Raw genomic sequence first — 15,678 nt, 5'->3', positions numbered from 1 at the left:
GGAGATAGAGAATACTGAAGAGAGGCAGTGGAGCAAGCTGGTATAAGGCACTGAAAAAAGTGTGCTATCTCCCTCTGCTGGTTGATGGACACAACCCATCTGTAATGGCTGCATCTGCTTGATGACAAGGAAAGAGGTGTTTATGTCCCTGTACAAGTCGTTGGTGAGGCTCCACGGAGTATTGTGTTCAGTTATGGAGGCAGTATCTCACAGAACTTAGCATAATGAGATAAGGTCAAAAAGAAAAAGAAAAATGGGGTAGCTTAACTGTATATTAGATTTTTAATTTGTATTGATTTATTATGTAGTTTATCCTGGTTGCTGTGCTTTCCTGTCATGAATGGAATTCCTATGTTTGTTTATTTGTATACACTAATTTTTTTATATATATGTAAACCGTTCTGTTTTGCAGTTGCAATAAGACACGGTATATAAATCAACATAAATAAAAAATAAAATAAGGACATAAGACTTAGAGGTTCAGAGAAAAACGAAAATGGTATGGGGATTGTGCCACAAGATGTACGAGGAGAAACTTGAGAAGATGTATACCCTGGAGAAAAGGGGAAAGAGGGGTGATATAATACAGACATTCAAATATTTGTAATGTATTAATCTACAACCATGCCTTTTTCAGAGATGGGAAGGCAGAAGAACTAGAGGAGATGATTTGAGGTTGCAGGGGAACTGACTCAGGAATAATGGTCAGGAAGTACTTTTTCATGGAGAGGATAGTAGATACCTGGAATGCCCTCCCATGGGACTTGGTAGAGATGAAAATGGTAATAGAATTCAAAAATGCATGGGGATAAATATAAAGGAATCCTGCATGGAAAGAGAATGGAACCAGACCAACTTAGTAGTGTTTAGATGGCAACTCCAGTAACTAGGAAGCAAAGCCAGTACCAGGAAGACTTCTAGTCTGTGTCCTGACCATGGCTGGTCAGAACTGGATGGGCTGGAGTGGGGGCTTTGATGACAGCTTCAGTAGTTGGAGAACAAGGCCAGTGCTGGGCAGACTTCTACAGGTTTTGCCCTGAAAATGGCAAGGACAAATCAAGATCAAGTATGCACAACACTGAAAATAAATGGAACCCACACGAAAGTGTTAGAAAGAGGAACGAGGCAGTTTCCCCCTTGCTTTTTGCCTTAACAATTGAACCCTTTGCAAAGAGGATTAGAGACCATGGGAATGTTCAGGGAGTAGTCAGGGGTTCCAGAGAGCATAAGATCATGCTCTTTGCTGATGATGTGCTGTTGACACTAACTCGTCCTGATCAATCGCTCCAGCAGGTCATGGAGGAACTGACCCGGTATGGAAGGCTCTCGGGCTTTAAAATTAATGTAAATAAATCAGAGATTCTTAATCTTACCATGCCCAAGGGAGAGGCTCTGAGACTAAAAGAAAACTATCCATTCCACTGGGCACCCACAGCAATCAGATACCTGGGTGTTAGGGTTACCCCCAAGATAGAAAACTTATATCAGGAAAATTTCCCAAAGAAGCTAGATGAGTTGTTTGATGAGTTGGACAGATGGGAAGGCCTTACTATAATCTGGCTGGGCAGAATTCATGCAGTCAAGATGATGCTCCTACCAAAATTGCTCTCTCTCTTTTTGGCACTCCCACTGCCGATTCCTCGGGCTTTCTTTCAGCAACTAAACAAAAAATTGTTTGCATATATCTGGCGAAAGAGACCTCCTAGAGTGAATGGAGTGTGTTGTTTCAAACTTCAGCTAAAGGTGGCATGGGAGTCCCAAATTTTTACTTATATTACCAAGCGGCACAATTGCGTGTCCTAGCGGAGTGGGATCCAAGGAACACGAAGAAATGGTTGCATTGGGAAAGAGCTTGGATGGGCACTCGATACCTGAGCTCCAAACTCTGGAGCTCGGGAAAAGATATCTTAGCAGCCGCACGAAGAGTCCCGTTGGGCCCTAAGCACTTGTTACATACACGGCTTCAAATCAGAAGGAGGGTTTTCCCTGATAGAAAATATTTTTTACAGATGGCTATACAAGGCGCCCCGGGTTTCCCACTTGGGGTAGAAGAGAATACATATAAGACGTGGGCTAAGAAAGGGTTCAGTACCCTGGGACAGATATGGAGTAATGGTGAAATAAAACCCTTTGAGGAACTGAAGGAAGAGTTTGATTTGGAGGAGAGGGACATGGTGTCTTGAGGCGGGCTAGAGATGAATTGGAACTGGCGGAGACAGGGTTGGAAAGGGCGACGAGATGGGGTGGGAGCAAGGGTAGTATAACTCGTTTGTATAGAGCACTGATCCTCCTCTCTTCACCCCAGGGTATTTACACAAAGAGCTGGGAGGAGGATCTTCAGTTCAGGGGACAGAGGAGTGGTGGGCAGGAAGTTACAGATATCTGTTGAAGCCGTCCATCACCCAGCCACTGGTAGAAAATGGATTTAAAATTCTCTATAGGTGGTATTACACTCCGGTGCGGCTACATAAATTTTATCCAAGCCTCACAACGGACTGCTGGAGAGAATGTGGGGAGACAGGTACATTTTGGCACATTTGGTGGGACTGCCCCCGGATACAGGGATTTTGGCTTGAAATTTTAGAGAGGCTACAGGATATGATAAAGATAGTTTACCCGGGTCATGCTACGTTTTGCCTACTGAATATACGACCTAAAAAGAGCCCGATACATTGTCATAAACTGGCTATTCAATTCCTGGTTGCAGCTAAGTTGGCTATAGCCAAAGCTTGGAGGCAGAAGGAGGTTCCTAAACTTCAGGTGGTAGAAGATAGATTACACCACCTTTACCAAATGTCAAAATTGACAGCTATCTGAAAAGGGCATTTACAAAAATTTCAGAAAATTTGGAATCCATATGAACAATGGAAAGGGATTTAAAGATGTTAAATGCTGTATTGATCTAGGGGAGTGGGAAGCTATGGAAAATCAGGACAACAAACCTAATTGATGTAAGAGTTGGGAAATGTTATTGTTTCATAATAGTTCTGGTTTGTTAGCAAGAATGAAACATATATTTGTAACTGTTAAAATTGAATAAAAACATTTAAAACAAAAAAAGATCAAGTATGCATATGTAGTATCGCATCACACCTTATGCTTTGAGTTTATCTCGTTTGCGCAGATTGGATAGACTGTACAGATCTTTTATCTGCCGTCAACCATATGCTACACAAATAGAAACTTGATTGTTTAGCATTGTTTTGAGCTGGCTCTATCAACTGGTGGGGTTCAACACCAGAAGTCGCCTGTATTTGGCTTTTTTTTATTCAGTTTCTTACTTCCAGGAGACCTAGTAAGTTGGATCTCCCAGATCTTAAGTCCTTTAGAATATGTTGGACCAAAATTTATAACTTACCTAAAGATAATTTATGATACCCTAATTAGTAGAACAGGAGCTCTCACACTGGTGTCCTATGAGTCAAAAGAAATTGCTTGGACAAATTTTTTTTTAATGAGACCTGATCAGAGGTTTTCTAGCTGGTAGAAGGGTCAGATGGCATAGTCTCTATCAGCATCTAATGCTAAGGAGTGCTCTCTGTCCAGCTCAAATAGGGTGGGGGACAATGTATTGGTAAATAGCAGGGTATGTGCATCTTTTGGACAGAGAGGTGGGTGTGTATGGTGGTGGTGGGGGGGGGGGGGGGGGGTGAGGGAGGGCTGTTATGAGCATCCCTGTGAAGGAGCACTGTTTTTCAGAAGTTTACAGACATCTCACTCAGACTGATAGCAAACATCTGTTATGAAGACTGCTGTAAACTGAGAGATCTAAACACAGCCTTCACTTGTACTTGAGCAATTAGCTTAAACATGGGAAGGTACTGGTGCACTCAGCATCGTATTTTGTTTTAAGTACAGTAGAGGCTGATCGAAACTGGTTGTTTTCGTTCCGGCTGAAATTGAATCTGCAGCCAAAACCCTTGTAGTACCTGCCCCTGTCCCCCATAAAGCATCAGTGGGCACTACCTTAAACAAACCCTGGTGGTCTAGTGGCCTCCTTGGGGGCAAGAAAATAACCCATTCTTTCCTGCCCAGTGCCGCTGCTGCTTTAAAATGGCTGCCAAGTCTGCAGCAGGAGGTCCCAGCAGCCATTTTCAGATTGGCACCAGCATTAGCAAAAGTGATGAAATTGCTCTTGCTTATGCTGGCGCAAAGAAGTCTTAGCAGCCATTTTAAAGAAGCAATTGTACTGGGCAGGAAAGAGTGGGATTCTCTCCTGCTTCCGAAGATGCCAGGGCTTGTTAATGTAGGCCTGGGAAGGGTGGTCATGGGGGCCAAGCTGGTGGGGAGATTCATTTTCGTCAAGGGTGAAGGGGTGGTTGGCCAGATGGCTGTAGGGGCAGACACCTTTGGTTTCAGCCAAACCCGGATTTTGGTCCCGAATCCAAAATTATTGGCCTCTACAGCATAGCTAGATAAGCCTGTTTAAATTCTTTTTATATACCATTCTAGTTAATAGCTCTGGAATAGTGGCTGAAGAAAAGTATAGCCTCCTCTGTTACAACCGGACTTCTCTCATATATAAACAGGGAATGAGACAGGTAGATTGGAAGGCATTAAAAACATCAGCATTGAACAGATCTCCTATGACAGCAGACCCCAACAACCTTATCATTAGTAAATTGCGCCATAGCCACCAGAGCTCAGCCTCAACGTATCTCGCTCTAACTCATGTGGATCCAGTTCAAAATGCTTGCCCATGGAGAAATTGGCAAACTAAGCTCTTGAAATCCTGTAGGTTCACCCTCTACCCAAAATTCACAAAGTAGTATAATTCCAAGTACAAAATACAGCCAGAGTTTCTGGAACCCCATTTAGGCTTTAAGATCATCAGGGTTACTGTCTTCTAATCTCTGCAGCTTCTTCTTAATTTCCAAATCAAAATTATAAATATGTTTAACTCTGCTTCTGCTGAGTTGGTACAATGCTGCAAGAGATACTTGAGTCTACCTCAATAGACAGAAAAATAAAACAAAAAATACCTCCACTTCGTCTTCATCTGGATTAAGAACAGGAGGAGTCACCTCGACCTCTCGCCAGCTAGAGAGAGAGAGAGGGAGAGAGATGGGTCAGCACAAGGAGACAGAAATGGAGACAGACAGCAGCTCAGGACTACAGAGGTTAAGGGAGAAGGAGAGGTTAACAGAAAGAAACATGAGCATAACAAAGGGTGGTTGGAGGAGGTCAATGGAGCACAAAATGTCATCTTGGTACTTCAGGGTTAAGGAGGCAACAGCAAGGGAAACAAACAGGGCAAAAGAGGAGCAGTTCAGCACCTTGGGGTGAGGATCTCCTTATACTGCAGCTTCTCTACACGTGTGGTGGCTGCCACGGACATTGGGATGACAATATTGTTAATGTCGAAGGAACTTTCACCTCTTCTCCTCCTCGCTGCCTGTTGTGGAGAAAAGGGGGGGGTAGAAAAAAAAAAGGAAAAGTGAATTCCTCACACATCAACTTCTGCTTCTCTTCAGTTCCAGTTCAAACTGGCCTTCTTTCAGTGTAGTAAGTCATTTTGGAAACAGGGCCAACACTAGTGTGTGTGTGTGTGTGGGGGGGGGGGGGGGGGGGGGGGGGGGGGAGGGGGTTGCAAACAAGGCAACTGTCCTGGGCCCCCAAGCCTGCTTAAAGCCAAAGATGGTACAGGATTTGGGGCCCTCTTTCAAATTTCTAGCCTGGGTCCCTGCATGTTATCACCAGCTCTGTCTAGACCAATAATCATGTCCTTTGTAAAGGCAATATAAAAATCAGATTCTTTTTAGAAAAGCTTTTTCAGTTGATGAAACAGTTTTCAAGATTCAGAACCTGACTCTCAGTTGGGAACTAAACTGATCAATATTTAATTTTACTTAAACAGTGTTTTTCTAGATAATTTATGGATTGTATAATAGTCATGCTGTACTTTAAGAACATAAGAATAGCCATACTGGGGTCAGACCAGTGGTCCATCTAGCCCAGCACCCTGCTTCCAACAATAGCCAATTTAGGTCACAAGTACCTAGCAGAAACCCAATTAGTAGCAACATTCCATGCCACCAATCCCGGGACAAGCAGTGGCTTCCCCATGTCCATCTCAACAACAGACTATGGACTTTTCCTCCGGGAAATTCTCCAAACCATTTTTAAATCCAGGTACGCTGACTGCTGTCACCACATCCTCCGGCAGTGAGCTCCAGAGCTTTACTATTCTTAGACTGAAAAAATATTTCCTCCTATTTAAAAGTAATTCCATGTAATTTCATTGAGTGTCCCCTGGTCTTTGTACTTTTTGAAAGAATGAAAAATTCACTTCTACCCATTCTACACCACTCAGGATTTAATAGACCTCAATCATATCCCCGCATCAGTCGTCTCTTTTCCAAGCTGAAGAGCCCTAACTGCTTTAGCATTTCCACATAAGGAAGGAGTTCCATCCCCTTTATCATTTTGGTTGCTCTTCTTTTTTTGAGGTACAGCAACCAGAATTGAAGGCAATACTCAAGGTGAGGTCAAACCATGGAGCGATACAGAGCTATTATAATATTCCTGGTCTTATTTTGCATTCCCTTCCCAATAATTCCTAGCATCCTGTTTGCTTTTTTGGCTACCACCACACACTGGACAGAAAATTTCAGAACAATGACACCTACATATTTTTCCTGAGTGTCGACTCCTAAGGTGGACCCTAGCATCAGGTAACTATGATTCGGATTATTCTTCCCAGTGTGCATCACTTTGCATTTGTCCACATTAAATTTCATCTGCCATTTGGATGCCCAGTCTTCTCATTTCCTAAGGCCTTCCTGCAATATTTTACAATCCCAATGCGCTCTGACAACTTTAAATAGTTTTGTGTCATTTGCAAATAAATCACCTCACTTTATGTGATTATAGGATTTGCCTGGTCACCCTTAGCATTTGTTACATTTAAGTGATCTATTACATTCACTGAAGTTACAATGGAGAAATGAGGTCTTTCTGCTAATTTTCTTGCCTTTAATACAACCAGACCAGTCGAGAGCATGTGGAATATGCCAGACAACCAGCAGATGGAGAGAAAGAAGAAAGAGCTTTCAAATTACCAAGCAGCAGCATGAATGTTATTCCTTTCTTAGAGTTGTCCTACTGAAACATTTTCAACAGCCAAAATACTAGATGAAGGAAGCAGTAAACATTTAACAAGGAAAAGAAAATCGATGTCTGGAAAACACCACGTAAAAACAATGGTGTACATGAATCACTATGAGAGCAGAATTACTAAAGGATTGGACTCTGGACTGGTCTGGTTGGATTAAACAAAAAAAATAAAAATAGCAGGCAAGACCTAATTTCTCCTTCCTTATCATCCAGTACAGAACCTGTGGGAAGTAGCAAAGTAATCCTCATGTTGGGTGGGATCTGGAAACCCCTGCCTGAATATATTTGACTCTGAAGACCACTTCTGCTGTACCTGTCGCATCCAAACAATGCCACGTAAAAGTATGAAGGAATGACCTTGTAGATGCTTTCTATATGCCAAGCAGGGACACTGCTCTACCTATGAGGTGGCTATATCCCTTAGTAGAATGTGCACAGAGACTGTGGATGTCATTATTATGCTAACAAGTATGCAATGTGACAGGTGCACTAGCGCACTATAGTAGCTTTAGAATCTAATCTAGTGTGGACATTTATATTTCGCTTTATCAATTGGCTGAAGGTGGATCACAGAGTAAAAGAAAGCAAATCCGGAGACATACCCTCAAATTGCAATAAACTATCTAGTCATTTCTAATATCTCTAGACAATCTATATACCTGTTAAGTATTGTGCAAAGAGATAACATTTAACTGCTTTCCTGAAAGGATGATACTTAACATCTTATATATTGAACGGCAGTTTATTCCACATATCAGGACCACTACCTATCAAAAATCTCTGATTGGTAACCAATTTTGGGCAGATTGATATTGATGGTATATTCAGTCTAACTTTCTGCATAGACTAACTCCCTAGGACCTGAATATAAAAAGATTATATTTTGAAGATAATCTGTGGCTTGTACATATAAAATCTTAAAAACAAACAAAAATAACTTAAAATGATTTCTTTCCTTCACCAATGCAACTTTACCAAAAACTGACTAGCATGATGAAAATAATTTCCATCTTTAAATCAGCTTTGCTGCTGCTTTCTGAATTACCCGAATTTGACACAATTGTGTATATTGTAAACCTAATAGAGCAATTATTGCAATAGTCAATTTGACTTAAAATCAGATTGCAAAATTGTTCTAAACTGAGGCGGTTCTAAATATGGCTTAATTCGACAAAGCAACCTCAGTTTAAAGAAAGCCTTCATCACAATTTCATTTACTTCGTTTCCATTTCCAAAGTGGAATCCATAAGAACATAAACATTGCCATACTGGGACAGATAAAAGGTCCATCAAGCCCTGTATCCTGTTTCCAACAGTGGTCAATCCAGATCACAAATACTTAGCAAGATCCCAAAAATAGTAAAACAGATTTGATGCTGCTTATCCTACAAATAAGCAGTGGATTTTCCCAAGTCCACCTTAATAATGGCTTAAGACTTTTCTTTTAGGAAATTATTCAAACCTTTTTTAAACCCTTCTAAGCTAACTACCTTTACCACATTCTCTGGCTACAAATTCCAGAGTTTAATTACATGTTGAGTGAAGAAATATTTTCTTCGATTTGTTTTTAAAGTTACTACTTAATAGTTTCATTGAATGCCCCCTAATCTTTTATTTTTGGAAAAAGAAGTGATTCACATCTACCCATTCCACTCCACTCAGTATTTTACAGACCTCTATCTCCCCTCAGTCATCCCTTCTCCAAGCTGAAGTGCTCATAGAGAAGTTGTTCCATTCCCTTTATCATTTTTGTCATCCTTCTCAGTACTTTTTCTAATTCTGCTATATCTTTTTTGAGATGCGGTGACCAGAACTGCACATAACATACGAGGTGCAGTCAAACCACAGAGCGACGCAAAGGCACTATAACATTCTCATTTTTGTTTTCCATTCCTTTCCTAATAATTCCTAACATTCTATTTTTCTTAGCCGCTATAGCAAGCTGAGCAGAGGGTTTTAACATATCAAAGATGACACCTAGATCCTTTTCCTGGGCAGTGACTCCGAATGTGGAACCCTGCATCATGCAGCTATAGTTTGGGTTCTTCTTTCTTACATGAATCATTTTACACTTGCTCACATAACACATCTACCATTTGGATGCCCAGTCTCGTAAGGTCTTCTTGCAATTTTTCACAATAATCTTACAATTTAACAACTTTGAATAACTTTGTCTCATTAGCAAATTTAATTCCTCACTAGTTATTCCCATCTCCAGATCCATTAAAAAGCTGCATTCCCAGCACAGACCCCTCGGGAACCCCCCACTATCTACCCTTCTCAACTGAGAATACTGACCATTTAACTCTACTCTGTTTTCTATCTTTTAACCAGTTTTTAATCCACAATAGGACATTATGTTAAAACACCCCTAACATTTTAATATACACTTGCATTGACATTTCAGTTATAATTTAATTTTTACCCATGGAAAATCTACATCTTTGCCTGCAACCCATAAGATATTTGTTTTACTGGGATTAATTTTTTTGACTATTCTCAAGCATCCATTGAAAAATCCTATCACACACTTGCATCATCACCTCTATTGTCTTCTGAAAGCTCTTTACTATGGGTAATAATAATGAAATGTAATCAGCATAAGAAAAATGTTACATCAAAAGGCCTAAGCACCTGTTGCAATCCAAAGGTCCATCAAGCCCAGCATCCTGTTTCCAACAGTGGCCAATCACTCAAATACATACTAAGAAGAATTGCATTTTCCACGACTTTGAAAATGTCTTGTTCCACACAACTTGTAGAATCTGGTGTTTTAAGAATCCAGAGAACCACAGTAGTTTGTATCAGCAATACCAATCTGAGCCAATCGTCCCAATGAAATTTCATGATTGATCAGACCAAATGAGTCCGACAGATCCAGTTGCAAGACCCTAGTTGGAAAACTTCTGTCCAAATTCATTCTCAAGCAGGAGTCTGTACAGTGGGCAGCTACTAAAATGGTCAGTGGTCTTCACCATAAAGCATACAAGGATAGACTTAAGGATCTAAACTTTGGAAGAAAGGCGGGAGAAGGGAGATATGATCGACATTTAAATTACTTACCATGGCATAAATGCACAGAAGGCGATTCTCTTTCAACTGAACGGAAAGGGGAAAGAGGGATGGGGCCTTTCTATGGTTATAATCAAAGCGATTTACATAATATATCCAGATACTTATTTTGTACCCAGGGCAATGGAGGGTTAATTGACTTGCCTAGAATCACAAGGAGCTGCAGTGGAAATTGAACCCAGTTCACCAGGATCAAAGCCCGCTGCTCTAACCAATAGGCTCCTTCTCCACTCTGGAACGAGGGGGTATAGGATGAAGGTGAAAAGGGAGAGACACTCGGAAGTAACCTGAAGAAATACTTCGTCACAGAAAGGGTGGTGAATTCATGGAATGGCCTGCCAGTGGAAGTGGTGGAGATGAAAACAGCATCTGAATTCAAGAGAGCTTAGGATGAATAGGTCATATGGTCTTTCTCTGCCTACAATTCTCTATATTTCAATGTTTATCATTTGTTTCTGTACTTTAAGTGGGTTGAAATCCAGACTGTCTAGGTCTAATATTTGATACTGATAAAGATAGCCTTGCAGATGCACCCTACCCACAGCCTTCACCATCTTTGCCAAAAATGGATTATAAGCCGCCAGGCTATAGTTAGAACCGAGGCCACAGTTCATATTAGAACCCTTCAGTAAAGGTGTTGATAGAATGTGCCCCAACTGTTCTGGCATATTCTTTTCTAATAGCAATTGACTAACTAGGTCGGTAATTATAGGCAAAATTGAGAAGGCATGGCTTTCAAAATTTTTGTATGGACAAAGGTCTAGCTGACAGGACCCTTTAGCAAACTTTCTAAGAAGTTTTCTTATCAAATCCTCATCTGCCATGGAGTATGAATTCCATTTCCTCAATTACCAACTCCAAATCTACATTTCCTAGGAGAATTCTCTCTTTCTCCAATTCAATTTGAATATTGAAAACCTTATCTTGAAAATACTACTACTAATAATCATTTCTATAGCGCTACTAGATGTACGCAGCACTGTACACCTTATATGCAGGTACTTTTCTCTGTCCCTACAGGACTCACAATCTAAGAAAATATGTTGCCAAATCCTCTTGAGTAAGTTTCAACTTTAAAACTTGATGACTTACAGGACTTGATGACTTACAGGTGAAGATAAAACTTCTATTTTAAAGAGTTCTTTAGAAGAGTTACCATTAAATTTCTTATCTGAAAAATATTTCCTTTTCTGTATCTGGATCTCTTTTTTTATATAATACTATCTGGTGTCTGCAAAGTTGCTTCAACTCATCTGTTTGCCTGATACACCATGCCCTCTCTAATTTCCTTTTTATATCTTTCCAGTAAGATCAAACAATCTATCTGACCTCCTAAAATTGTTTTTTCATTTCAAGGTATCTTAGGAATGTTCTCCTAACACCGAGCAAATGCAGTGTTTTAAATTCTTCACCACAATCTTCTCTTTAGAAAGACAGAATTGCTAGAGACAGGTTCAAGTGGAAGGAGATCACCACCTTTGGTATGAAAGGTACAGGTCTGATAGAGATTTATGCCTCCAAAAATTGGAGAAAGGGATTTCTACAAGATAGTACTTACAGTTCAGGAATCCTGTGTGCTAAGCAAAAGGCCAAGAGAAACTGCTTTCATTGTGAAGTCTTTCAAGATTGCTCTTTTAATAGACAAATGGTGACGGCCCCAAATCTTTCAAAAGCAAATTGAGATTCAACTCCAGAAAGGAAGGATGAAATGGAGGATGAATATGAGAAACCCTTTTGAGAATGAACCATATCTGGGTGAGTTGCAATGGAAGATTATTCCAGGCATCCACTAAAACAAGATAAAGCTGCCACTTTAACCTTCAAGAAGTTTAATACCAACCTTTTTTCAAAATCACCATGGAGAAAAGGACAAAATGTGATCCACTGAGGCTGAAGGGAGTATGACCTTTCAGCACACTAAGATAAAAAAAACTCTCCATAACCTGGCATAAGCGGTAGAATTAGAGAATTTTCTTGTTGGGAGCAAAGTAGCAATGAGATCTTCTGAATAACCTTGTCACCTTAAATGAGATCACTCAAGAGCCAAGCTATAACAGAGAAAGGCCCAACATAGAAGGCCTCCTCTGCTATGGAAATGTGAATGGTTGATCCACTTGGCGTCAGAGTAGATACACAAATTGAGGTCTTCTTTTTTTTTTTTTTTACATTTGTACCCCGCGCTTTCCCACTCATGGCAGGCTCAATGCGGCTTACATGGGGCAATGGAGGGTTAAGTGACTTGCCCAGAGTCACAATGAGCTGCCTGTGCCGGGAATCGAACTCAGTTCCTCAGGACCAAAGTCCACCACCCTAACCACTAGGCCACTCCTCTTAGCAGAGCTATTATGATTACTCTGTCTGGGTGAGGCATTATCTTCTGAACTACACACCTGATCATAGGCAGAGGAACATGTACAGCAGCTCTTGCTGAAGTCATGGTTGTACCAGACCGTTCAGACCCTCGGAAATGCCCACTTTTCTTTGATTGAAAAAATGAGGCACTTTGAAATTGAGTCTGGTTACTATGAGACCTATTAATGGTTGTCCCCATTTGTCTACTATCTGATTGAAGATTGCAGCCGAGAACGTCCATTTCCTCAGACCTAGGAGATGTCTGCTAAGATAATCATCCTGTACATTTTAACTCCTGCTATATGTGCTGCCGAAAGGGCTTGTGAATTTCTGCCTAGCTGAGATGCCACTTTAACTACTTCCACATTCTTGGTTCCTCCCTGCTTCATGATGTACATCACTCTGTGGCACTGTCTGACAACACACTCACTGGAGATTCTTGCAACTGAAGTCTGACAGCTTGAAGGGGCAAGAGAACTGTCCTGAGCGCCTGATGATTTATTGACCAAAACGTCTCTATCCAGTCACTTGATTCTGACAATAAGCTCCTCAACCTACTAGGCTAGCATCCACTGGCAGAACTATCCAGCTCATGGATGCAGCATGTCCCTTAACATGTTGTAAGGAAGAAGCCATCACATCAGACTGCACTTTACCTGCCGAGAACAAAGCAATCTGACTTCACAGTTCATAGGCTGAGATGACCAACAGGAGAAAACAGCATTGTAAAGGTCTCATATGTAGGCTCTTTCTTGGGATAGTAAGTCTATGGCAGCAGCCATTGAACCGAATGTAGACATACGTCTGAGGTGCCCTCTTTTGCAGTACAGCAAAGTTACTTACCTGTATCAGGTATTCTCCGAGGACAGCAGGCTGATTGTTCTCACTGATGGGTGACGTCCGTAGCGCGACCGTGCTCCTCAGTCAAGTAGAAACCAAAGACAAGGAAAGACACAACTCCAAAGGGGAGGTGGGCGGGTTTGTGAGAACAATCAGCCTGCTGTCCTCGGAGAATACCTGCTACAGGTAAGTAACTTCGCTTTCTCCGAGGACAAGCAGACTGCTTGTTCTCACGACTGGGGTATCCCAAGCCCCCAGGCTCACTCAAAACTGAGATTGACCTAAACAGAAACAACTAACTGAGAGTGCAGCCTGGAACAGAATAAAAATGGGCCTAGTGGGGCTGGAGTTGGATCCTAAACCCCAAACAGATTTTGCAGCACCGACTGCCCAAACCGACTGTCGCATCGGGTATCCTGCTGTAGGCAGTAATGAGATGTGAATGTGTGGACAGATGACCACGTCGTAGCCTTGCAAATCTCTTCAACAGTGGCTGACTTCAAGTGGGCCACTGACGCTGCCATGGCTCTAACACTGTGAGCCGTGACATGACCCTCAAAACCAAGCCCAGCTTGGGAGTAAGTGAAGGAAATGCAATCTGCTAGCCAACTGGAGATGGTGCGTTTCCCAACAGACACTCCCCTTCTGTTGGGATCAAAAGAAACAAACATTTGGGTGGACTGTCTGAAGGGGCTTGTCCGCTCCAGATAGAAGGCCAATGCCCGCTTGCAGTCCAATGCGTGCAACTGACGTTCAGCAGGGTGGGTATGAGGATGTGGAAAGAATGCTGACAAGACAATTGATTGGTTCAGATGGAACTCCGACACCACCTTTGGCAAGAACTTAGGGTGAGTGCGGACTACTCTGTTATGATGAAATTTGGTATAAGGAGCATGAGCTACCAAGGCTTGAAGATCACTGACTCTACGAGCTCAAGTGACTGCCACCAAGAAAATAACCTTCCAGGTCAAGTACTTCAGATGGCAGGAATTCAGTGGCTCAAAAGGAGGTTTCATCAGCTGGGTGAGAACGACATTGAGATCCCATGACACAGTAGGAGGCTTGATAGGGGGCTTTGACAAAAGCAAACCTCTCATGAAGCGAACAACTAAAGGCTGACCCGAGATAGGCTTACCCTTTACACGATAATAAAAAGCACTAATTGCGCTAAGGTGAACCCTTACAGAGTTGGTCTTGAGACCAGACTCGGACAAGTGCAGAAGGTATTCAAGCAGGGTCTGTGTAGGACAAGAACGAGGATCTAGGGCCTTGCTGTCACACCAGACGGCAAACCTCTTCCATTTGAAAGAATAACACCTCTTCGTGGAATCTTTTCTGGAAGCAAGCAAGACTCGGGAGACACCCTCAGAAAAACCCAAGGAGGCAAAGTCTACGCTCTCAACATCCAGGCCGTGAGAGCCAGGGACTGGAGGTTGGGATGCAGAAGCGCCCCCTCGTTCTGAGTGTTGGAAAACACTCCAATCTCCATGGTTCTTCGGAGGACAACTCCAGAAGAAGAGGGAACCAGATCGGATGCGGCCAGAAGGGAACGATCAGAATCATGGTTCCACGATCCTGCTTGAGTTTCAGCAAAGTCTTCTCTACCAAGGGTATAGGAGGATATGCATACAGGAGGCCCTTCCCCCCAATGAAAGAGAAAGGCATCTGACGCTAGTCTGCCGTGGGCCTGATGTCTGGAACAGAACTGAGGGACCTTGTGATTGATCTGAGTGGCAACAAGATCTACCAAGGGGGTGCCCCACACTTGGAAGATCTTGTGTACAACTCTTGAGTTGAGAGACCACTCGTGAGGTTGCATTATCCTGCTCAACCTGTCGGCCAGACTGTTTATGCCTGCCAGATACGTGGCTTGGAGAAACATGCCGTGTTGGCGAGCCCAAAGCCACATCCTGACGGCTTCCTGACACAGGGGGCAAGATCCGGTGCCCCCCTGCTTGTTGATGTAGTACATAGCAACCTGATTGTCTGTTTCAATAATTTGATGACAGCCGATCTCTGAAAGCCTTTAGCGCATTCCAGACCGCTCGTAACTCCAGGAGATTGATCTGAAAACCTGCTTCCTGGAGGGACCAACATTTTTGGGTGTGAAGGCCATCGACATGAGCTCCCCACCCCAGGAGGGACGCGTCCGTAGTCAGCACTTTTTGCGGCTGAGGAATTTGAAAGGGACGTCCCAAGGTCAAATTGGAGCGAATTGTCCACCAATGTAAGGATTTGAGAAAAACTGTGGACAGTTGGATCACGTCCTCTAGATCCCCCACGGCTTGAAACCACTGG

General features: G+C 42.3%; 1 protein-coding gene across 3 annotated transcripts in view; it reads right to left on the bottom strand.

Annotated features, from left to right (window-relative positions):
- KANSL1 (KAT8 regulatory NSL complex subunit 1) overlaps positions 1–15,678 on the bottom strand; it is a 443,961-nt gene that overhangs the window by 72,415 nt on the left and 355,868 nt on the right. For all 3 annotated transcript variants that reach the window (XM_030221966.1, XM_030221964.1, XM_030221967.1), the window contains exons 11-12: positions 5,277–5,395; positions 4,983–5,040 (exon numbers count right to left, since the gene is read on the bottom strand). In XM_030221966.1, the coding sequence (XP_030077826.1) occupies positions 4,983–5,040; positions 5,277–5,395 (177 nt within the window). The remainder of the gene's footprint in view (positions 1–4,982; positions 5,041–5,276; positions 5,396–15,678) is intronic.

Source organism: Microcaecilia unicolor, chromosome 12, assembly GCF_901765095.1.
Source record: "Microcaecilia unicolor chromosome 12, aMicUni1.1, whole genome shotgun sequence".
NCBI classification, from domain to species: domain Eukaryota; kingdom Metazoa; phylum Chordata; class Amphibia; order Gymnophiona; family Siphonopidae; genus Microcaecilia; species Microcaecilia unicolor.
This window is presented reverse-complemented; position numbering and strand designations above follow the sequence as displayed.